Source organism: Lepidochelys kempii, chromosome 22 (genome assembly GCF_965140285.1).
Source record: "Lepidochelys kempii isolate rLepKem1 chromosome 22, rLepKem1.hap1, whole genome shotgun sequence".
NCBI classification, from domain to species: Eukaryota; Metazoa; Chordata; order Testudines; family Cheloniidae; genus Lepidochelys; species Lepidochelys kempii.
The window spans coordinates 10,624,400-10,647,872 of NC_136401.1; the positions used below are offsets into that span (position 1 = coordinate 10,624,400).

The window sequence follows — 23,473 nt, forward strand, 5'->3', positions numbered from 1 at the left end:
GGGGCAGGGAGCTGGTACATCCCGGAAATTACAAGGAGGTAAAAACTCACCTTCCCTGGGTTACCATGGGACAGACCCACCTCACTGCAGCAATTTTCCTCCATGCACAGAGAGCAGCTGTGAGCTCCTCAGTCGGGCTCCCTTTAATTTGGATTAAGAGAGTAAGAATGACCTCACCGGGACTTGAGCCCAGTGCAATTAGTCGTCTTTGTAACACGCTGCTTCTGAATGGGAGCACCCAATGGCAGCCCCCAGGGAACGGAACTGTGTGGCACCAGGCAAAATTAAGTGACTTGGTCTGTGATGGGCCTAGTCATGGGGTGACTCAGTCTGGCAGGGCCCTTCCCTGAACAGAGCTCCTGACAAGGCCATATTCAGCCCTTTTGTTTAGCTCACCTTCTGCCCCAAGAGCCTCAGAACCAGGCTGAGCCAGGGGGTTTCAGGTGAGAGCAGTGTGCCCTCATTCCCTGCAGCCTCCACTGCTTATGGGCCTTGACTTCAAAGTGGAACAGGTGCAGAGGAGGACATCTAGGATGATCCGAGGAATAGGAACCTACCTTGTGAGAAGAGACTCAAAGAGCTTGGCTTGTTTAGCCTAGCCAAAAGAAAGCTGAGGGGAGATATGCATGCTCTCTGTAAATACCAGGGAGGGAGAGGAGTTATTTAAGTTAAGCGCCAATGTGGACACAAGAACAAACACACATAAACTGGCCATCAACAAGTTTAGGCTTGCAATTAGATAAAGGTTTCTAACCATCAGCGGAGAGAAGTTCTGGAGCAGCCTCCCAAGGGGAGGAGTGTGGGCAAAAAAACAAACTGGCTTCAAGACTGAGCTTGATAAGTTTATGGAGGGGATGGGATGATGGGACTGCCTACGATGGTGGGTAGCCGATCTGCGACTGCTACCAGCAAATATCTTCAGTGGCCGGTGATGGGACACTATATGGGAAGGCTCTGAGTTACTACAGAGAGTTCTTTCCTAGGTGTCTGGCTGGTGGCTCTCGCCCACATGCTCAGTGTCTAACTGATCGCTGTATTTGGGGTCGGGAAGGAATTTTCCTGTGGGTCAGATTTGCAGAGACCCTGGGGCTTTTTCGCCTTCCTCTGCAGCGTGGGGCACGGGTCCCTTGCTTGTTTAAACTAGTGTAAATGGTGGATTCTCTGTAACTTGATTTGAGGACTTGAGTAACTCAGTCAGAGGTTAGGGGTCCATTATAGGAGTGGGTGGGGGAGGTTCTGTGGCCTGTGATGTGCAGGAGGGTCAGACTAGATGATCATGATGATTGATCCCTGCTGACCTTTGAGTCTGAGTCCCAGGACCCTGTCTCCTTCTCCTCCTCCATCCGGTGTTTGCACGCTGTCGGTAACTTGGCTCCCTTTTCCCCCGCAGCGAAGGCAGCGTCATTGCCTATTATTGGTCGGAGTTCATTGTCCCAGCATACAGGGCCAAGGCGCTCGACAAGGCCATGGCTGACGAGCAGAGTCTGATCCAAACGGTGAAGTACAAGTCACGGAACCCTGTGTTGCAAGTCAATTCGATTGTTGCTTTCCGTGAGTCCTGGCTCCGTTCCCCTTCTCTTCTTCCTCGTTGGGCTCCGGGTCAGGTGGGAGGGAACTGCCTGATGCCCTTGGTGATTCTTGGGGAGGCGGAATAGACCGGTGCTTGGAGGCCTGCGAGCTGTCCTATTAGCTTTGCCACTAGCTCGCTGGGTGTGGGTAGGTCTCTTAATGGCTCCATGCCTCAGTTTCCCTGTCTGTACAGTAGGGACGATGTTTGCTTGCTTTGCCCGGGCTGTGACGGTTAATGACAGGGAATGGCTTGAGAGTCCTTGGAGGGAAGGCTCTACAGAAGGGCAAAGTGCTAATTTGACAAGCACTGGATGCCCGGGACAGCTGACGTGCTCTATGGATGGTGTAGGGGAAGCAGCAGTCGCAGCGCTAAGGGACTCTTTGGGGCGGGGCCTACCTAGGGAGTGGGATTTTATTTTTTTGGCTTGAGCGAGCTCATGCCCCCTCTGATGAGGGATGGGGCGGGGGAGAAAGGAGGATTCCGCAACCCCGGTGGGGAATCCCAGCTGGAAGCAGATGGTGCTCATGGGGAAACCCAGGGTCCTCCCTGCTGCTCCCTCTGGGACGAGATCATAAGAGAACTGTGTGCTGTGGCTCGTTCGCTTGGATTCTGAAGCCTCCAGACCTGAGTCCTCTCCCCTGTGACCCAAGGCATCCAAGCCAGAGCTCTGCTTATTTTGGGGGCAGAGGACCAGCTTCCCTGGCTCTCGCTGTCAGGGAAGATGCTCTTTCCCCTGTCAAACGCAGGCTGGCTGGGTGCTCCCTGCCTAGCATCTGAGCAGTGAACTTGTTACTAATGAAATGTGTTTTTCTCTTGTAGCTGCTGATCCCAGTATAATCCAATCATCACGAGGCAGTAAGTGTAACTCTTACTGTTCTTGCCAGCAAATATTTCCCCTGAATTGGAGGGTGGGACCGATTCCCCTTTCCACTAGGAGCCCCCTGCGTTGGGCTGTAGGAAACTGTTGTATTTGCTGGGAGGGTTTTCATTCGCGGGCAGGAGAAGCCTCGGGATGCCCGTGATTCCGAATACGTGACCCCTCACTGGGCCTGACCTCGGGATCCTCCAGTAGGATCAGGTGGGCCTATCCCAAGTGGCAGGTTTTTCCATAGATAGTGCAACTTTCCTTTTTAGCTAAAGGAAAACAATAACAAGAAAGAACAAAGGTCAGGTCTCCCTGAGAGAGCATAGCGCCTACGTTTCCTCTGTAACAGTCAGCAGAGAGACTAAGGACTAAATCCCCTGTTGGACTCTGCAGGCAGGGAGAGTTTTTAGAAATTTAAAGCTGCACTCAGAAAACCAAGTCATCGGAGCTTCCTGGCCTCTTAGCCCACACCTTGGGATTACTGGGGGCCAGATACAGTGGTGGTGTTGGACCTCGGTGCTTCTCATCTCTTGCGATTTAAACCAAGAACTACCTGCTTGTGACATCTATCTGGTTTCCCTTCTGTGATGCCTTTACTGACATCCGGACCATCTCCCCTGTCCCCCTCCTCTCCGCAGATAGCTGCAGTTTTGCCCTTCATGCCGAGGAAGGTGAGATCACCAGCTTCGCTACACCGGGCTTTCCCAACAGCCCGTACCCGAACAATGCTCATTGCACGTGGGTCCTGAGGGCCGACGTCGACTCCATCATCAGCCTGACCTTCAAGACGTTCGATGTGGAGCTCTGCAGCGAAGGGAGCGACATCATCAGGGTCTACAACTCCCTGAGCCCCGTGGAACCCCACGAACTTGTGAAGTGAGTGACTTTTCTGGGCTACCTCCTTCTGTGGGGAGATATGGGGGCAGGGAAAGAATGCGGGGCCCGTTCTGAACGGTGTCAAACACCAAGGAGTGAGAGGAGCTGTCTTGGGCAGAGCGAGAGGTATAGTTAGGAGTAATGGATTATGCTGAGTCACAGGAATCTTGTGCTGAATAACAAGGGAATTGTCCGACAGCCAGAGCTGCTAGACTGTGGAATTAGCCTCCGAAGGAAAGTGAGTGGGATGCAAGCCCTTTAGGGCAGGGACTATCTTCCTGTGTGTCTGTGTGGCATCCAGCACGATGGGGCTGCTGTCACAATAGAAGTAATCTGATAAATCAGTGGGGTGATACTGAACTCAAGACTTAACCGGGGTCGGACCAAATACTAACTGAACAGAGCAAGAATGAATAAATGCAAGACCAGCATGAGAGCAGCAGGGGGTGTGAGCAAAGGGATTGCAAGGAGGAAACCAAGATGGGGAGAGAGCTCTTGAATAAATAGGTCATTTGAAGCCTCCTTCCTGGGAGGATTAAGATGATTAATATATAATTAATAATTCACTTATTGTGTTGTGGTGGCACCTAGGCGCCCTGGTCATGGCCGGCACTGTACGAACACAGAACAATGATGGTCCCAAGCTGATAGAAATATTTCTTTTTAATGCATATTCCAGTGGAAGCAGTTTGTTTTTTTGCCTGCCGAGCTTTCTCATTGCAGAGTGAGCCAACGTGAATATTATCGCCATAAGCCTCTGCAAGTGAAGCTGCCCTCACTGATTTGTTTTTGTCCACGAGGAGGGTAATACAATGAATGGACAGTTGTTGTGATTCTTTTGTAAATCCATTTTAATAACCGTAACGTGTTGGCAGCCCAGGCAAAGAAATGTTCACTTAAAACAGCTCTCGAGATACGGCGCCAACTGTGAAAAAGTTGAACCGAAAGAAAAACCCCCATTTCCTCGACTGACTTAGATTGCGAGTTTCTCAGGACAGGGGCTTCCGTTTTGTTTGTACAGCACCTGACACAGTGGGGTCCTGGCCTGTGATTTGGGTCTCCGGGCTGCTGCAATACACACAAAATCTATGCAGTGTTGGTATAGCTTTGTGGGTCCCAGGGTATTCGAGAGACAAGGTGGTGGAGGTAATAGCTTTTGTCGGTCCAACTTTGGTGGGAGAGACAGGCTTCCATGGACGACTTCTTCACCGCTGGGAAACCTGCTCCAAGTGTCATGCGCATCCTAGATGCCAGGCTGCCTGTTCCTGACCGCATACAATCCCTCTGGCAACGACAATTGCTCACAAAAGAAAATCTTGCATTTCTTGTCATGCAGTTTAGCAACTAGGAGGAAAAGCTCACTCTGCAGCCCCCAGTAACAGGGTCCCATAGCTCAGCATGGCCGAGTGGACTGGGACTCAAGAGAGCTGAGTTCTGTTCCTGGCTCTGCTACTGGCCAGCTAGGTGACCTTGGGCAAGTCACTCCCCCTCGCCCCTGCTCCGTGCCTCAGTTTCCCCAGCTGTAAAGTGGGGATTATGATCCAGCCCTCCTTTGTAAAGCACTGTGAGGTCTAATGCGAACTGGATATTATTACAAGAGTGAGCTGATAGTGTCCCTTTAAATCTGGGATTTGTTTTTTCTGGGGTGCGGTTGGGACTCTGTTCGTGGTGGGGAAGGGGAATGCCGAGCAGTGAAGAGGGCTTAACGCAGCGACTGAGCCCCTGTCTCTGCTCCATTCCATTGTGTGGTGCTCTCTGTGCTTTTCTCCTCCCAGTCTGTGTGGCAGTTACCCTCCGTCCTACAACCTGACCTTCCTGTCCTCCCAGAACGTCATGCTGGTGACGCTGATCACCAACGCTGAGGGGCGGAACCCTGGCTTCAAGGCGGAGTTCTTCCAGCTCCCGAAGCCTAAAAGTAAGTTAGGGGGCTCGGGAAAGCCTCTCTCTTGTGGAGGTGGGGGAAGGGAGAAGCCAGATGCTTGTGGTGATGATGCCAATTGCACAGGAGCCCCTTAGAATCAGGTCTCTTCCTGGCTCTCAGAAGCTCTTTTCTTACCCACAATGCTCTTGTCTTCTTTAATGATGCCCCCTAAGGAGAAGGGGGAAGGAATTAAGTTGGATTAGCTGGGAAGACCATGTAATTGGTCTCCTGGGTTCTAGCCATACCTTGGAGTAGAGCCGGTATCTCCAGAGATTGGCTTAACCTCATTTAAAGGCTGCTCTGCCTGTGTCTGTTTCTGCCTCGGGTAATAGCCGATCGCTGCTTTTGGAAGCCCTGGCATCTTGATTTCCTTTTCCTGCTTGTCTTCTAGCCTGCAGCAAGACTTTGAAAGGAGAAAGTGGAACCTTCACCACCCCTTTCTACCCGGCCCACTATCCGCCCGACATGGATTGTGTCTGGAACATAGAGGTGAGAGCACAGGACGGACCCTTCTGCCTAGTGTGGATTGATAGAAGCGGGAGGTGGGGTCAGCTTAGCCCATTGTTAAAGTCATGGCAGTGAGTTCGGCAGGTGATCGCCAAGGCCAAGAGATGAACAGGATTCCCACAAGGAATGGGGGTGAGGATAGTTTTGGTTTTTTTTAGGTGCCTAGCTCCCATTGACTTTCATCCCCCTCAGTGTTGTATGTAAATAATAGCATCAGCTATGGCTTTACACAGGACGTAAGGGACTTGGGGGAACAATCCAGCCTCTGATTGATGGGGTAGGAAGAAACTTTTGCCGTGGGCAGGTTATTCCACTGGTGTTGGTTCTTGCACTTTCCTCAGAAGCGTTTGCTACTGGCCACCATGGGGGATGGGATGCTGGAGATGATGGGCCCTGGCTTGTCTGGATTTGTCCATTTCTGTGTTGGTTTCTCCCCTCTGTCAACATCCCCTACCTTGCTTTGTTCAGTCCTTGTTCTGAATGACTCCAGGGGTGTCATGAGGCTTTTCCCTGACCATTCACATCGTTCCTCTGAAACTGATCAGGTCAGCTGGGTGATGGGTAACTCCTGTAGCAACACCTGGCCCGATGCGGCTAGGACTGAAGCTACGGCTTGCCTGGTAACCCATGGGAGCTGTTCAGAGTAAACTACAGGTGGTAGATTTTCTGACTGGCCTGGTCTCTGTTGTGAATCAGGTTTGAAAAAGCTCTGCATAAATACCTGAAATACCCATCCCTTTTCTGATCGCCAAAGGAGGAAGGAAGAGAAACCAGTTCCCCCCCCTCTCACTCCCTTCCCACTGACTCTGACTCTTGTCTCGCCCCTCTCAGGTCCCCTCTACAAAGAACGTGAAGGTGCATTTCAATGTGTTCTACATATTGGAACCTGGCATCCCGGTCAGTTCCTGCACCAAGGATTATGTGGAGATCAGCAATACAAAGTAAGTACTGGGCAATGTGACGTGACGCAGAGACACAGGCTGGGGACAGCCAGTGAAACAAATGGTGGCAAATTAAACTGATCAAAGGAAATACTTTTTCACACAACATGTCATTAGGCTGTGGAACTCACTGCCACAGAATCATTGAGGCCAAGAATTTTTCAAGATTCCAAATGGGATTGGGCATTTATATCGTTTACAAGAATCCCCAGAGCTGCTATAGCAAATGCTAACAGATACTGGAAGGGATATAAAACCTCATGTTTCAGGGTTTAAGCCAATAACTATTGAGGATTAGGGTGAGATCTTCGTGGGGGCAGGTTATCTCTCACTTTCCTCTGAATCACCTGGCACTGGCTGCTGTCAGATGGGATACTGGACTGGCTGGACCAGGTGTCTGATCCAGTCTGGCAGTTCCTATGTCCCATGGAGAATGGTGGGATTACACTATTGTTGCTGTGAGCATCTGGCTCATTGCCCATCACTGGGGATCGCTGCTGAGTGGCTATAGCTGGGGGTTACTCTACTTGGATTTCGACATCAGATGCTGTCTACAAAGCTAACCGCTGTCAGATGCCGGTTAGGAATCCAGACAGGACTGTTCTTCTTTCTGTTCGCACCGAGCAGCGCTGTGGTTTCAACCTCAGTAATCGTCCTAAAAGAGAAGCACAAAAGTCAAGTGGAGAAGGGGAGTGATTGGTGTGTGAGTCATCTGAAACGAATATGCCGTGGCAGACTCGTAGAAATTTAAAGGTGCAGTAAGCAAGATCAGCTATGTACACTACAAGGACAACTTGGTTACATTAGTGTTCCATTAATTTGTCAATGGAATTGAAAGCAACACCTGCTTGCTGCTTTGAAGTGTAATAACTCCTGCAAAAATAATTAATGATTTAAAAAGTTTCAATAGAAATGAGCTATCTTGTTGAGTGCTTGGGTCAGTTCTCTAGGGCTAACCACCCTTTCGGAAATGTGGGGGAGATCAGAATCTAAATCCAGACCCAAATTTCACAGCCAATTGGGTGACCCCATTGTGTGTACAGTGCCTGGCACACAGAACAAAGAGACGGTCAGTGCCCCAAGGGGCTTACAATCTGAGTATAAAACAAGAGACAACAGGTGGATCCAGGCAGCCAAGGAAGCACAGTGACTTTGCTGGTCAGCGTGAGGGGCAGCACACCAGCTACCAACAAGATTTTCTGCAGGCCCTTGTATTTCGCATGGGCCATATCAAACAGCCCCCCCCATACCACCGATCCAAGCACCCCGATTGAAATCCAGGTCTCAACTTTGCAGCCCTGCAGTTTGGGGCAAGGCATCTAAATCTGGCACCTGGCATGGAGCCATGACCACCCCACTAATCCATGCTGGGGTCAGCCCTTTTTTAGAGTGAATGGGAGTGAGAAGACCCTGCTGATGTCCTAGGCCAATGGACGTGTGAGAGACATGGAGAGGAAATTGCCTTTTTCTACTGGTCAGGGAGGGACCATCTCTTCCGTACGGTAACAGTTCCTAAATCTGTGCTGTCCTCTTTCCAGGTACTGTGGAGAGCGCTCCCAGTTTGTGGTGGCAAGTAATACCAGCAAAATCACTGTCCGGTTCCATTCAGACCAGTCGCACACAGACACTGGCTTCTTGGCAAAGTTCATGTCTTATGATTCCAGTGACCGTAAGTTGAAACCCAGATGCTGTGAACTTTCAGGGGACCTGGTTTATTTTCTTAGCTGCTGAGGAAGGAGGGATGCAGCTGGGTTATTGGTCTGCCCTTTGACCTCTGGAGGGTTTGGGTCATAAGTGAAATGAGTTGTGGTGACAGATGTGCATAGCCCAGGTAGGCCATCACATCTTGGGGAGGACACCTGCTTGTGGACTTGGCTTATTGCTGTAGTTGCCCTATAAGTTGGGTAGCATGCATTCATTGTTGACTGATAAAATCCTGGGAATTCAATATGTATCTATTTGCATATCCCTTTTTTTTTCCTAGTGCAATTTTGTGGCAAGCGTAGGTTATTGTTAAAGATGGGCCAGAACTTTGAATTGGATCACTCCAAATGCTGGGCAAGTACTGAGCCAAATCTGAATTTTGTTACTGAAAATGGGCCAAAGGAAATCCTAGCTCGAATTTAATGAGACCACCCCAGGTTGCAAGACCTTAGGCGTCGAGGGTATTTGAGTGAAAAGAGTAACTCCTCTTCATTGGGAGTAAGTAGCAGATTGTTGTAGTCACTGGACCCAGCACTCGAGGGAGACATAGAATCATAGAAGTGTAGGACTGGAAAGGACCTCGAGAGGTCTTCTGGTCCAGTCCTCTTCACTCACTGAGTCCACGAGGTACAGATACACTTGTGCTTTGGTGAAGTCTGGATCAGGATCCAGTCTGTCATTCGAACCTTGTCTCTCATGTTTGTTCTCACATAATGTCTCATTTTGGCTTCTTCATGCCAAGTGTCCAGTGGGTGGAAACAGACGTGGTGAGATGCAAGCACAGGGTAGACTAGCCAAACAGGGTTTAGGAACATCCCAGTGCGGGAAGCAGCTGGTCCCTGGAAAATCCACTCCACTTGCAGAAGAGCATTCACCCACGCTGGTCCAGATGATGTGTCCTCAGTGCTGCATGTGTTTTCAGAGGAATGGACGCGTCAGAAACTGAATGCAAGAGGAGCTGATGGGTTATTGGCCAGGCTAATGCATGTTGCTCCTTTCTCTTTCTCCCTTGTTGCTTGCAGCCTGTCCTGGCAAGTTCACCTGCAACACTGGCCGCTGCATTGATAAAGTCATGCGCTGTGACGGCTGGGTGGACTGCACGGATGCTAGCGACGAGCGCTCCTGCAGTAAGTCCTTCCTTTGGAGTCTCTTTGCAGGGCCATGCTATGGGATGGAGAGGTCTCTGCCGAATGCCAGCAAGTGGGAGGGAACTCCTGGCTTGCTCAGGGATCCCCTAAGTGGACAGGTTGGGTTAATGCCTCAGCGCTGGGGGCTGAAGGCAGTTCTTGGTAGTCCAGCGGCAGGGCTGGAGGTTAGCCAGACTGGGGTGTCTTGGAACCGGTGCATCCTAAGCCACAAGAATGACCCCTTAGGGAGAGAGATCTCGGTGGGGAAAGTCCTTTCTTCATTGCTGGGCCCAGCAATCCCCTCCAGCAGCTTGCAGAGCTGCTGTCTTGCTGGAGATGAATTTAGACATGGGTTACAAGTCCAACGCTGTCTCGGTGGCTCTGGCAACCAGCTGCATGACCTGTGGGGTGCACCACGAACAGATCCTACCAGGCTGCCGAGCTTTTGGGTGACGGCTGTACTGCAGCTCTACACAGGCTGCTTCAGCTCTGTATGTGCGTAGCAACTGACGCAAAGGCGTCGGGGCTGCTGCTGTTCCTGTCATTCATCAGGAGTGAAAATGGACCTTGGTGCTGTAATCCATGGAGCAGCGGCCTTCATCCCAGCACCCAGCTGACTGAGTTGATCCGAACCCCTTGAACACAGGGGACATGGGGTGTGTGGGTGTGTGTCTGTGTGTGTGGGTGTGTCTCCCCAAAGATCAGGTCTTCTGGCGCTGTGGCTTTTTGTTTGAGACCTGAATCTGACTGTGAGTCAGACTGGTCTTCCCCTTTTCACGGAGGAAAGCCAAAGCCTGCTGGCTTGGGGATCTCCCCAGTCCAACTAGCATTAAGCTTCTAGTGGAAACCGCTTCCTCCCCCAACCTTCAGACCGGTGTAGATAAGCAACAATCAGTGGCTTGATCAGTCTGGAATCCCTTTATAGTTCGGGAGGGTTCATTCTTATTGTTGTTAATCTCCCTGCAAAGAGCCAATGCCAGGTGACTTTCACTCACTAACCTTCCTCCGACCACTGCCTGTTGGGAGATTGTTTCTGCTGTTTAATCCTTGCTGATGCTGCTTTGTGGTCCCAACCACCTGGCCCCTGCATGCCCCAGGGGGCTGGCGTACCTGCATGCATTTCATTACCTGTCATGCTCAGGGCACTGCTGTGCTGTTTATAGTTCCTTCCTGGGCAGAGCATGAGTGTGTGTGTGTGTGGATTCATTTTTATCTCTTGGATTGAGCTCATGCTCAAATAAATTGGTTAGTCTCTAAGGTGCCACAAGTACTCCTTTTCTTTTTGCGAATACAGACTAACACGGCTGTTCCTCTGAAACCTGGATTAATATACAATCCCACAGATAATGTCATTAGCCATGGCCTAGAGTCCATGAGAGGAGAATGGAGCCTCTGGCTCAGGTCTCATTGTACTAAATGACAGGACTTAACTCCCTTGGGATGCAAGTGGTGTGCTCCCGGCCTGTGGGTGCTCACTGCCCCCCGGGGCGATGAGTGGGTGCTTGGGTGTGTACTCAATCCTAGGCTCTTTTCGAGTGAAAAATCTGTTCTCCAGTTCTTTGCTCCCTTATCCTAGAAACGCATCGGGCTCTGTCTGTGCTACTGAGTTTGACCAGTTAGTGACACAGTCAGCTCAAAACATGTTTACTGCCCTGTCCATTGGCAGCTGAGTCTTGTCTAGCTTGGAACATGATTGACTTTTTGTAATGGGTTTGACTGGTGTTGCTTCCTCCTGACTCTTCCAGTGCATCCCAGAGTGCATTGCTCCATGTGCTTCTGGTATCAGTCTGTGCACACGTTTGCTGGGCACTCAGTTCCCTGCTGAGGCATGATGGGGTAGCTGCCCAGCTTTTCCCAGAAGGCACTGGGCCAAACGCTTATGCAGTATGGCTGGTGAGGATGCCCAAACTGCCTTGAAAAAGCTGCTCCCAGGGTGCCACTCAGCCATGCTTGTCGTAACCCGCTCAGATTAAGATACTGCAAACGGGCTACCAAAATATGTCTGTGCCTGTTGCCAGGCCCCCAGGTATTTGCAGGGCACTGATCCCCGGTGGTATCTGGGCACCGTGTGTGTGAGGCTGATGCCAAGTGCTGAACTGGCCAGTGACTGGCCAGCTGGAATGGCCAGTTGTTGCAGAAGGTTCCTTCTCATCCAAATGCTCAGCCTCAGATGTTGAGTCAGACTTGCTCTGAGGGACTAAACATCTGTCCCCATTTGATGTTAGAGTGGCTCCCATTTCTCCTCCTTAAGGGTGCATTTGAAAGGTTCTTTGTGGCTTTGAAGATCCTCCTTGGTGTCCCCAATGCTCTCCCAGTACAGTCAGTCGTTCTGGCTTTTCTGTTTCTCAGGAAGGGGCCCAGCCTGGGAGACTGCTGAGCACATTCAGCTCCCAGGGGTGGAGATGCAGGAAGGACTCCGCCCAGGGCCTCGTCCAAAGTGTATTCTGTGCATGTCTCCAAGGTAGAGGGACCTGCTGAAAAGTCACTGTCTGAAACCCCTCACCAGCTTGTAGTTGTCTATCGTACAGGTGAGCGACGGCATCGGTGCATCATCTAACGTCTCCCCTTCCTTCCCCAGATTGCACCAAGGAGCAGTTCAGGTGTAATAACGGCTGGTGCAAGCCACGCTTCTGGCTCTGTGACGGTGTGAATGATTGCGGGGACAACAGTGATGAACTGCAGTGCAGTAAGTGGCTCGACCATTGCTTCACCCCACACTGAGACCTGGCCATTAAGTCACAGTGTCGAAGGCCAGACGATGCCACCAGAACATCTGGGCTGACCTCCTGTATAGTCTAGGCCACTAACACCCCCACCCACGAAATCAACAACCACCATTAGACCAAAGTATTACAGCCCTCAGGAGAATAAACTAATGTGTGCCGCAGACAAAGAACGGGAGGGACCGAGACCTGACAATGTGTGAAAAACACTGGTGGGAAGTGTGCTAGAACTGGTGAAGTGAGAGCTGGATCTGACTCTAGCTGCAATTGCGGTGACTTTGTGTTTAGTTTGAACTGGTTTTAACAAAGAGAGGGAGGATCAACTTTGCCTGCTAAATAAATAAATAAATTAAATAAAAATTGGAGTAACTGGAGCTAGATTAATATGTTCACTTTTCCCACAGAAAAGCAAGAGTTTTATAATTTATTTAGATTAAAAATAAATTTCCTATCCCATGTTCTGGGGGCCCTAACATAATTAATCCATGCAATAAATACAATTAAACTAAGTGCCAGCTGTATTAAAATCAGTTCTGCAGGAACTCTGCTGCCAGCTAGCTACTAACCTTCTGTGTGATCTAGGAAGTGCACCCTCACCCAGACCCTTTCAAAGCAGGTGTCTTTTGTAGAGCACCTGGAAAGTTGCCAAATTCAGGCTATTTGGGACAAAGTGGGGGTAATATAAGGGGCTGGGTAAGGAATAACTAGGCTTGGAAGGGTTGGATTTTTGTAAATGTCAATTTCATCGTACACCCAAACCTGAGGAACAAAGCTGTAACTTTCTGAATCTCAAAGTCTGGCCTTCAATAATTCTTGCCTGACCCCAGCCCCAGTTTCCAGCCATTGAACATTTAAATCAATAAAAATTGGGTAGATTTTGCACACCTGTGCAAGTTTAATTTGATAAATAGCTCAACAAAAAGCTTAAGAATAAACCTCAATATTTCCCATGGAAATGATAAATCAATAAAAATGGGAATTCTGCCAAGCCTAGGAATAACATAAATGTTTTGTGGAAAAGGGGAGAAAGAAAAGAGCAGATTCCTAGGAAGAGATGGAGAAAGAAACAGAAGGGAAATAGAACATGAGTGTGGGGTTAAAGAGGCGTTAGTCTAAGCTAGAGAACCACAGGGTCTGTCTGCGTCCTGCAGCCTCACTAAGGAATCTCCTTTATATCCCTGACAGCACAGTCTGTCTCCTCCCTCGGGCGGGTTGCTGAAAACCGGGTGTATGGCACTTCGTGCCCTTTTTGCCATTTCTGAGCAGCGGCTGCTTCCTCTCTCTCCCAGAATGCCCAGATAAGCACTTCAAGTGCAGCAACGGGAAATGCATCCCTGAAACCCAGAAATGTGACAGCAAGGATGACTGTGGGGACGGGAGTGACGAGGGCACCTGCAGCAAAGGTGAGGACGGGCCGGGGAGGAGAGTCTCGAAATCGGCATGCTTGTTAGCGAGACTCGCGTGAGCCTCCTGCAGGTCCCCAGCAAGGGGCCACGAACAGGGCTTCCGTTTGCTGGAAATCTGTGGGATCATGACAACGTGACAAGAGGGAGATCTCAAAAAGCCACGACACTGGGACACGGGTGCGATTCCCGTTGGAGCTGCATGTCACTGGTGCCGCATGTACCAGCAAAACCATGTAGCTGAAACACCAAGGGGTTCATATGGTCCCCACGCCCTTCTCCTGGGAAGGAGCCTAAAGGGCTGTCCCAGACAACATTCCTCCTGGCCTCAGCGTCCTCCCCATGAGCTAGTGTCTGGGGGGTTCCCCAGCACGGTGCCATCTGGGGCTAATGCTTCTCCCTTCGGCTTGCCAGTAGTGAAGTCCGTCTCCTGCAAGGATTACACCTACAAATGCCACAACAGCTTGTGCTTGAGCAAGACCAACCCGGAGTGCGATGGGACGAAAGACTGTGATGATAACTCGGACGAGGAGAGCTGTGGTGGGTGATGCTCCTTCTCAGTGCTGGTGTGGTGGTTGGCACTCCCCTGAGTCAGGGCGTAGATCCTGAGACCTCTTAATTAATTGTTTTATGGAGTTGGAAAGGGAGGTTGCGGGGCGGGATAGTTTGGGCTCCTGAATAGACATGTGCTTTTTGGAATGGATTTGTTTTGCTAGGGAATAGCCAGGCTGTCATCAAGAAGTTGAGGTGATGGTTTGATTTTTGTTTTTATATTAAAAAGTTTACATAGGACCTACACAAACACTCTTATTCACACACTGCTGACTCTGCCACTGCAGTTCGCAAACTCTCTTCCCACTGCAGTGATAACTCTAATATCGGTTGCCAAAGCAAGGCAGCAACAACACCGTTAAATAGATTCCCCAAGGATAGAGAGGGTGTCTGATGAGATTGACAGCAGGTAACTAACAGGAGTGGTCTCTTTTCTCCGGTCTTTCCCTCACTCTCCCATCTCAGACTGTGGGATCCGCTCTTACAGCAAGCAGACCCGGATTGTCGGCGGGCAGGACTCGGAAGAGGGCGAGTGGCCGTGGCAGGTCAGCCTGCACGTGAAAAGCCAAGGGCATGTCTGTGGGGCCTCGCTGATATCGAACAAGTGGCTGGTGTCAGCAGCACACTGCTTCCAAGAAGAGTCGCAGATCAGGTTGGTGGGTGCAGTGGGATTGGGTCTCTGCTGCTCTCTAGGGTTGGGCAGACTTGGTGCCATGTCAGACATGCACATGGAGGATAGGAATTGCTATAGTAGATCAGACCAATGGGCTCTCTGGCCTAGTATCCTTTCACTAATGGAGGCCAGTACCAGCTGCTTCAGAGGAAGGCATAACCAACACATGCGTAGGCTGCCCCCTGCCCATAAGGGAATAACCGAGAATGTTCTCTCCAAAGGGGAGTTTACTCTGATGCATAGGGGATGCTGCTTTCCCTCCTAACAATTCAATGGATGCTTTGAATCCTGTATTGGGCCTGGTCCAAGTAATGAGTCTAACCCCACTGTTAGCAGATGGCAACCTCTATCGACTGGGGATGATGGGTGTGCTGCCACTGGTCATGCTCGTTGGATGGGATTTCAACTCCTCTCCAGGCTCCTGTTGTGGCTAGTAGTTCTTGGCAAGCAGTGGCTCTGCCATTGGACTGCTGGGGGAACCTGCCATGCTTAGAAAAACGGAAGGGTGTGAGTTTATCATCACCTCGCTGGTCACAGCTGTTTAAACTGCATCTCGGGATCACCTTCCAGGTGGTTTGCAGTAGGTGCTCTGGTGGTCTGGGAAGCAGCAACTCAGGGATGATCTAGTCCTGCCAAAGGACTGGGAGTCAGAACACCAGGGGTCTATTTCCAGCTCTGCACCTGATTCTGACTGTGGGTGGGACCCTTAATTTCTCTGTGCCCATCTGTGAATTGGGGATAATACCCACCCTTGTGAAGAGCTGTGTGAGGTTTTTGGATGAGATGCCATGAAAGCGTATGGTAGTGGCATTGTGCCGTGCGTATTCCGGTAGGGGGCTTTGCAGGGAAGCTCCATGTTCCACCCAATAGCTCGGCAGCCACAATGGAGCTCTGAGGGACTCCTGGGTGCTCTGTGGAGCTGGTCAGAAAATGGGCACTCTTTTTCCCACCCCCCGGAGAAGTTCAATTTCGGTGAAAAAATCAAAATGGGAAGTGATGCTTCATGGGAGTTGTAGACTGGCTTCCTTATGCTCCTATTCGGTCTAGGCCGGGTTACCTGGTAAGTCTACATCTCTCATTCTGCATCCCTCATAATGGGGGCAGGTCATTGCATCATGGGAATCCGTGACTGTAGTGCATCATGGGAGATGTAGTCTTTTTGGGGAGCCCAAACCATAGAAGAGAATGAGGCCATGAGGTACCTGAACTACCGCTCCCATGAGGCGTCGTGACAGGATAGCCCAAAGACTCCTAATTCAGTTTTCAGGCACTTGTTTGTTTGACCAGAAACCAGACGTTTCCGTGGAAAGCAAACTCCATTTTATGGAAACGCGATTAGTTGAAAACCCAATTTTCTGTTCTTTACAAAAAAAAAAAAAAAAAAAAAAAAATTTCGATGGAAAACTTTTACCCAGTCCGATCCCAGCCCTAGACCCGTCTCTGGTTTTGCCCCGTGTCACCCTGTGGCATGTCTCTGTGCAGGTACTCGGACCCCACACTGTGGACGGCCTTTCTCGGGCTTCATGACCAGAGTGACCGGACTAACAAGATGGTGCAAGAGCGGAGCATCAAGCGCATCATCACCAACCCCCAATTCAATGACTTCACCTACGACTACGACATCGCTGTGCTGGAGCTGCAGAGTCCCGTCAAATTCACCGCCACCGTCCGGCCCATCTGCCTGCCCGATGCCACCCATGACTTCCCTGCTGGCAAGGAAATCTGGGTGACCGGGTGGGGGGCCACCTCGGAAGGAGGTGAGGGGGTCACCTGGGAAGGGGTGAGGGAGGTGGGGCTGGATGCCTGTATTTGCTCTGGGTCCACCGGATGCCACTTGGCTGATCAGCGCGTAGCTCAAGTGGGGAGGGGGAGAACCTGCAGGTCTTGGTAGTTCCTCACCTCATTGGAAACTCATTTAACCCATAGGCCGCCATTGGAGGGGCCCTGTGCTGAGAATGAAGGCATGTTTCCAGCAGCTGAGAGAGAGGGTGTTTTGGGACTGTCTGGAGTGAGTCCTGAGTCTGCTGCCAGACTTCCCCCTCAGCCTGTGCCGCACATGCTGCCCCCAGCCGTTGTAGCTGGTTTTGGATCCTCTTGCTGGGAGGAAGTGGGCTTCCGTCAGGAGCCTGCAATGCAGCGGTGGGGAGAGGTCAGGGCGTGGCTGGCAGTCAGTGGTGGGATTGAATCTGACGGGAAGGGAGGTGTCTCTGGGGCACAGCTGGGTTCTGATGGCTGGAATTGGGGATGGGAGGCAGGGGCCTCACTTTGGGGGAAGTCGTGAAGGGAGCATGTTGGTGAGGAGAGCACTTGTCCGCTCGTAACCCTCAGGGCGCTGAGGATTAGGAGTTGGGGCATGTGCTCTCCACCCCAGACGCTTTAGAGGGGACTCCCATCTTTAATGCAGCTCTCCCCTCTGGTCTTTGTAGGTATTGGTGCCACCATCCTGCAGAAGGCGGCGATTCGGGTGATTAACCAGACCATGTGCAACACGCTGCTGACTGACCAGATAACGTCGCGCATGATTTGTGTGGGGATCCTGACCGGGGGTATTGATGCCTGCCAGGTAGGAGCCTCTGGGTTTGGAAGGGATTTAACCAAATTGTGCTGAAACCCTGGGAAGTGGGGGTAGCCCTTTCTTAGCAAGCTGGGTCCAGCACGGCGGCTTACTTCGTATCTCCGTCAGCCCTTGTGTATTCTGGATACATAGGCAGTCTCTCTCCGAGGAGAGATTTTATTTCCTTACTGTTAATCAATGGGAATCGCTGATGTTCTTCTGTAACACCCCGTCCTTTGGCGGGGAGGTGTGTGCAGGAGGTGCTCTTTGGCTCTGGATCCAGATTTCAAAACATGGGTCACCGCCATTTGCTTGTCGGTTCTCATCCGTCCCTGGCTCACTGGTGCTGGGAAGCTGTTGCTAGCTGATAGCTGTTTGCCTGATTCCTCTGGCCTACCTGCCCGGAGCTGTGGTCTCCTGCAGAGAGGCCAAGGACTCAATGAGCCCTGAGGCTGGACTCTCCTGCCTCAGCCAAGGAGCCAAGATCAGGGCTGAGAAGGCGCTCAGTGCTGCTGCCTGCATAACAGGTTGCTAAGACGGTTCTATTCACCAGCGTGAAATTCGCTGGAAGACGGGACTCCCGTTCCCCAAATACCGTCAAGGTCACCAAGGGAGGGGAGAAGTTGAAAGAGGAAGTTAATGCAAACATCAAGGAGCTTCAGAGACTCCTGTGAGGTCTTTTTAGGTGAAAAAAATAAACCACCTAGAAAATTCCCATGTGAAAATTTCATTAACTTACAGTGACAGTTGATCACCCTCATACCTCCTACCCCACCTCTAAACACATTCGGGTGCAAATGACCAGTGGACATAACTTCTAGAAACATTCCACGTCCCTTACGAATTCCTTCATTTGGTTAATCACTGTATGTGGGCACAGGCAGATCCTCTAAATGGAGGAAGAGCCCAAGGTGAGAGGGGGTTAGCCTGTTTTTTCACCTGTGGTTCCGTTTCCGTGCAGGGGGACTCAGGCGGGCCGTTGGTTAGCGTGGAGAGCAACAACAGGCTGTTTCTGGCCGGTGTGGTCAGCTGGGGAGACGGCTGCGCCCGGCGGAACAAGCCGGGAGTCTACACTCGGGTCTCCAAGCTGCGGGACTGGATCAAGCAGCACACCAGTCTCTAGGAGGGCTCCAGCGAGGGGCTCTTGATCCGGATGGACACACAGGGTGGGCGGCGCCTCTCACGTTCCGCTCTGGGTCTCTTTCAAGCCGGTGGTTGAAGACACTCCCAGCTGATGTGAAGGGAATCGTGTGTGTGTGTGTGTGTGTGTGATTTCCTCCCCTCCCCCATGGGACTGGACCAGCGGGACGCCTGGCCTGTTCGAAGGCATGGGGGTGAGAAGTGGGCAGCTTGTATCCTTCCCCGTATTCCCTCCCCTCCTCCTTCAGGGAGCTGCCTCTAATGTGAACTTAACCCCTACCTCTGGTGAGCAGGAACCTACAAAGGGAGAGCATAGGAATCCTCCTCCCATCTCACCTCAGCATGAACTGTGGCGGGCGGGCGCACATTGTGGAGGGAGCCGGGAGAACCCCCTGCTCATCCTAGTCCAGAGGGATAGGGCTGCAGCAGCCACCGGGGGGTGCTGCACAAAGGACACGCTTGTCCGTATTTAAAGTGGGGCTGTGTGTGTGTGTGTTTCCCCAGAACTGCCCAGTGTTTGGCAGGTGATGGCAGAGCTGTTTTTTGATGAATGACGAGGGACTGCCCATTCAACCCCCCGCTCTGGCCCTGGCAACCATCTAGTTCCCGTTCAGATGGGCTTTTAAATACCCATTTTTTTAACTGTGTTTTTGATTCTTGTTTTCGGAGCAGGTTTAATTGTTGAGGATCTCCAGTTGCCCCTGATAGTGCTGCACGGGGCAGGTTAGCAGTCTGTATTGGTTGCCTACCATTGAATGACCCCCAAAAAACTCCTCTCCTTGACTCCAGTAAAACACTTAAATGAGAGGTTGAATATCTAGAGGTAAAATCTCCCCTGATCTGTCAATGATGGAAAATCCAGGCTCTGTTGGACCCACTCCCTTCTCCCGCCCTGAGCTGCTGCATTCTGCCTCCGGCCTGGCGGTGGTTCTGGGACGGGACAGCTCGTCCTGCTCTTAGATCCTTTCCTTATGTCAGTGCAACGAATGCCAGGCTCTGCATGGCAGGGAAGGCTTACTGCTGCCCACTGCAGGGGGGTGATGGAGGTGATAGTGATGCTTCAAATGAATCTTTCCTCACAAGAGTGGTTTTGATCTGCTTGTTTTGGAGCAAAGCGGAGGTGGTTGGCGACACCCTGCTTGGATCCTGAGAGCTGAGTCAGGGAGGAGATGACTGGGAAATCCCCCTGGTGCAAGACAGCTATTCTCACGCCCAGGGCGGTTGAGATGGCACGTGGCAGTCAGCTCGGCCTAGCCAGGGCGCTGTTTGTGCTGGGGTGGCTGCCGTTCAGTCAGTCCGTCTGTTCTCACTGGACCGTTACTGAGTGCCAGCAGCTGACCCTGCTTGCTGAGAGCTAGGTTTGTGTACCATGCACACTAGGGGATCTAGCATGTCAGGGGATGGATCTACAGAGCCTCCATCTCCTTTTGAGGTGGGTTGTGCCTAAGTTTAAACACAGAGGTTTGGCCCACTGGTCTCGGCACACTGCTCAGATCCACTACCTTCTGGGACTTGTAGTCCCTCTGCAAGGTTCGTCACGCAAACCCACAAGGAAATGCATCTAGCCTCTGTTGAGGGGCCTCTGGGGGTCACATTGCAGAATTCCAGATGGGCCAGTCGCTATTGAGTTGCGGGCTAAACTTTGCTCCCCCCTTGTCCGCCTGCTTTTCACAAGAATGGTTTAAATGTAGCTACTGGAGAGCCTGTGCGTGTGTATGGTGTGTGTGTGTGTGTGTACGCATTATCTATCTTCTGACCTGTTTACGGGTCAGATTGGCATTGCCACAATGTGCCTTAACTGTAAGAAGGGAAGTGTGACCTCGTTAGCTGTCTGTGAAACCCCACCGCCCGTCTGTGGGACACGAGCGCCTCAGTCCTTTAGCTGGTTCTTTAGTCCTTGCGGCAGGCTGAAGCCTTGGGTGCCATGTGAGATTGTGGAGACGAAGGGTCGCACGGAGGCTGCTCTTCAGGGTACCCCAAAGTAGGCCCCCAGGCAGTGCGTTGAGATCCTGAGCACAGGGCTGACCCTGTAGCCCTTATATGGACCAGTGGGAATATTGGGAATGATAATGGCTGCAGCGTTAGACCCAGACTCTGTAATGCCTTTGAGCAGGACGTAGGCAGGGTATGGACTCGGAGCCCCAATAGGAGACTTCTGGCTGCTTGGGAACATGACTGCAAGCCCTGCTCTGTGTGTATGTGTAGCGGTGATGTAATAGAAGTCATTTTGTGATTGGCTAGCGTTGCTATGGGGACAAGGTGGGAGTAGGGACTTGTAGGTACCGGTGAGGTGGTTCCTCCATGAATCTTTGGTACTTCCCTTTTCTTGCCAGTGCTGGGCCCTGATTCTGGAATCACTGGCACCCTGCTCGTTGCAGGATCAGGCAGCAATCTGCCAGGACAGAGGGGAGCTGATAAACGTGTAAAATCATTTGCGCGTTTGAACAGCTTGCCGCAGCCCTAAAGAGAGTGTTGCCGTTTTAGGAAATGTCTCTGCCTGCCCCTGGTCCCTGGCACAAGCCAGGCTGGGTTAAGAGGCGGCACCTGATGGCTTTTTAATCTGTTTTTTAAAAAGGAATGTTGCAAAATGATTTCAAATGTGCTGATTTTGATCCGGTTTTCTTCTGTATATATTGCTCCCTACGGTAGTATTGTACATATGTTGGAAGGATGAAAGCAGGCCCTTCCTGCTCAGTTTAACCTCCTTCCGCACTTCTTTGTTGTAAAGTCACTTTTTTTGTAAAGATCTGAATGAAATGGAGAGGCTTGGAGAAAACCTGTATTAAACTGGGGATTTTTGTATTACTCTGAACATTTCATTCTTTATTGCTGTACCGAGAGGTCTTGGAGCACTTCGTAAACCTCGCTGAACTGATCTCAAGGCCCTCTGTGAGGGACGGATTCTTGTGCCTATTTCACAGCTGGGGAAACTGAGGCGCAGAAAGGTGACTTGACCCAAGTTGCAGTGGTGGCGGTCTTGGTTGGATATTAGGAAACACTATTTCACTAGGAGGGTGGTGAAGCACTGGAATGGGTTACCTAGGGAGGTGGTGGAATCTCCATCCTTAGAGGTTTTTAAGGCCTGGCTTGACAAAGCCCTGGCTGGGATGATTTAGTTGGGGTTGGTCCTACCTTGTGGGGGATTGGACTAGATGACCTCCTGAGGTCTCTTCCAACCCTAATCTTCTAGGATTCTGTGATTCAAAGATTGTGCAGGAAATGGGTGGCAGAATATCAGACAAGATCTGGTAACCTAATATTGACGAGGGTCTAGAGAGGAAGCATGGTCCAGTGGTTAGGGCGCTGACTGAAGACCTGGGTTGAAGTCCCTGCTCTGCCACAAATTTCCTATGTGAAGTCACTTAATCGCTCTGTGCCTCAGTTTCCCATCTGTAAAATGGGGTTGTCGCCCTGTCCTATCTCACAGAGTGTTGCGAGGGTCACTCCGTTACAGATCATGCGGTGCTCGGATACTCTGGGGAGGGGGGCTAGGTACGTACGTCAGATAGATGCTGGGTGTAGGGAGCTGCGCAGCTGGAGAGAGAGGCTTGCGGAGAGCTCCAGAGGATGCCAATAGCCAGCCAACCTTGTTGCAGCAGCCCCTTGGGCTGAGCCTCGGAAGGAAGCCAACTGCAGCGGATGACGGCTGAGCCACAGGAGGGTGAGTAACCCTACGAATCTCTATCTGGTATCGGCCCCTGGCGGCCTCTGCTCTCCACGCAGTGCAGCGGGATGGCGATTTGTACTTATGCTCTCAGGAAGCGGGGTTTTCACTTTCCCAAATCTGCCCGTCACGAGGCATTGAAACAACCCCACGGCTTGTCCTCCACCTCGCTACACGTTGCTCCCTGGGAGCTGCCTACATGGCAGCGGCAGCTTTGTGAGATCCCTGCTCAAGGCACACCTCTGATCCTGGGCCTGGGGAGAGGAAGGAGGGTTAGCTAGTGACCTCGTGGGCTGTAGGAGCATCCTGAGCAGAGCTGGCCCCAAGTCACAGAGTTAAGCCGGAAATTCAAACGTTGACGTTGGGACTGCACAGACCTGGGCTTCGGCCCACTGTGGGGATGACATCAGCCATAAAACTTGACTCCAGACCGGGCCTCGCCCAAGCTCAGGGCCACCGGATCCCGGGATTCGGCTGGCTGCCTATTGTGCTCTGTGGAGCATGTACCTGTTAGCCCTGTGATCACCATCCCTTCCCATGCCGGAAGGCGGGATGCTCTGTAGGAAAGAGCCTTAGCTTGCTGCACGTGACATGGGCCTTGCCAAAGGCTGGCTCGGTCACCGATGGCAGTGTAAGGAATGCATCAGGAAGGCTTGGCGATGTGAACTGGCTGTTTGAAGGGGATGCCTGGAATTCTGCACTCATGGGCACGGAATGGGCTGGTGCAGAAAAAGGACCTCCTAGAAGGGCCTTGATCTGTGACGGGAGCAAATTGGATGCAGGTTGTCAGGGCAGTGCCACTTGCTCCCCGTGCACCAGGCCTATCCTATACCCTAACAACAACCTCCTCCCTCCCTGCAGGACTTGACCTGTCTGGATCCTCACTTGCTCCCAGGTTGGGACCACGGGGCTGCTTGTCAGACTCTCAGCTCAGGTAAATGGAACCCACATCCTATCTCCTGAGGGGGCTCAGGCACGGAGGCTCCCTCCTGGTTGGAATGTGTGTGGCTCGCTCCAAAGGGCGGGCAAAGAAAGAGGAGGCTGGATCCCTACGTGGCGGTGGAGGGCATTTTTGGCATTCCAGTAACCTCCACAGGCCCCAGCCCAGGTCAGGGCTCTATTGTGCTTGATGCTGTACAAACCCAGTGAGAGAGAGACTCTGCCCCAGGTAGCATCCCGTCCAAATAGATGAGGCAGAGGGTGGGAAATGGGGCACAGGCAGGGGAAGAGACGGAGGTGGAAATAGAGCCAAG

At 51.6% G+C, this 23,473-nt stretch overlaps 1 protein-coding gene across 6 annotated transcripts in view; it reads left to right on the forward strand.

Annotated features, from left to right (window-relative positions):
• The window catches only part of ST14 (ST14 transmembrane serine protease matriptase), an 88,166-nt gene that overhangs the window by 57,462 nt on the left and 7,231 nt on the right, over positions 1–23,473 (forward strand). For 5 of the 6 annotated variants that reach the window (XM_073321182.2, XM_073321180.2, XM_073321179.2 and 2 more), the window contains 15 exons: positions 1,391–1,551; positions 2,390–2,425; positions 3,074–3,311; positions 5,087–5,226; positions 5,624–5,721; positions 6,571–6,680; positions 8,219–8,349; positions 9,407–9,511; positions 12,090–12,197; positions 13,524–13,637; positions 14,052–14,177; positions 14,655–14,841; positions 16,345–16,619; positions 17,289–17,425; positions 18,378–21,368. In XM_073321182.2, the coding sequence (XP_073177283.1) occupies positions 1,391–1,551; positions 2,390–2,425; positions 3,074–3,311; positions 5,087–5,226; positions 5,624–5,721; positions 6,571–6,680; positions 8,219–8,349; positions 9,407–9,511; positions 12,090–12,197; positions 13,524–13,637; positions 14,052–14,177; positions 14,655–14,841; positions 16,345–16,619; positions 17,289–17,425; positions 18,378–18,539 (2,128 nt within the window). In that variant the 3' untranslated portion in view covers positions 18,540–21,368. Of the gene's footprint in view, positions 1–1,390; positions 1,552–2,389; positions 2,426–3,073; positions 3,312–5,086; positions 5,227–5,623; positions 5,722–6,570; positions 6,681–8,218; positions 8,350–9,406; positions 9,512–12,089; positions 12,198–13,523; positions 13,638–14,051; positions 14,178–14,654; positions 14,842–16,344; positions 16,620–17,288; positions 17,426–18,377; positions 23,155–23,473 lie in introns of those variants that run through there. The other variant, XR_013634899.1, reaches the window with a different exon arrangement.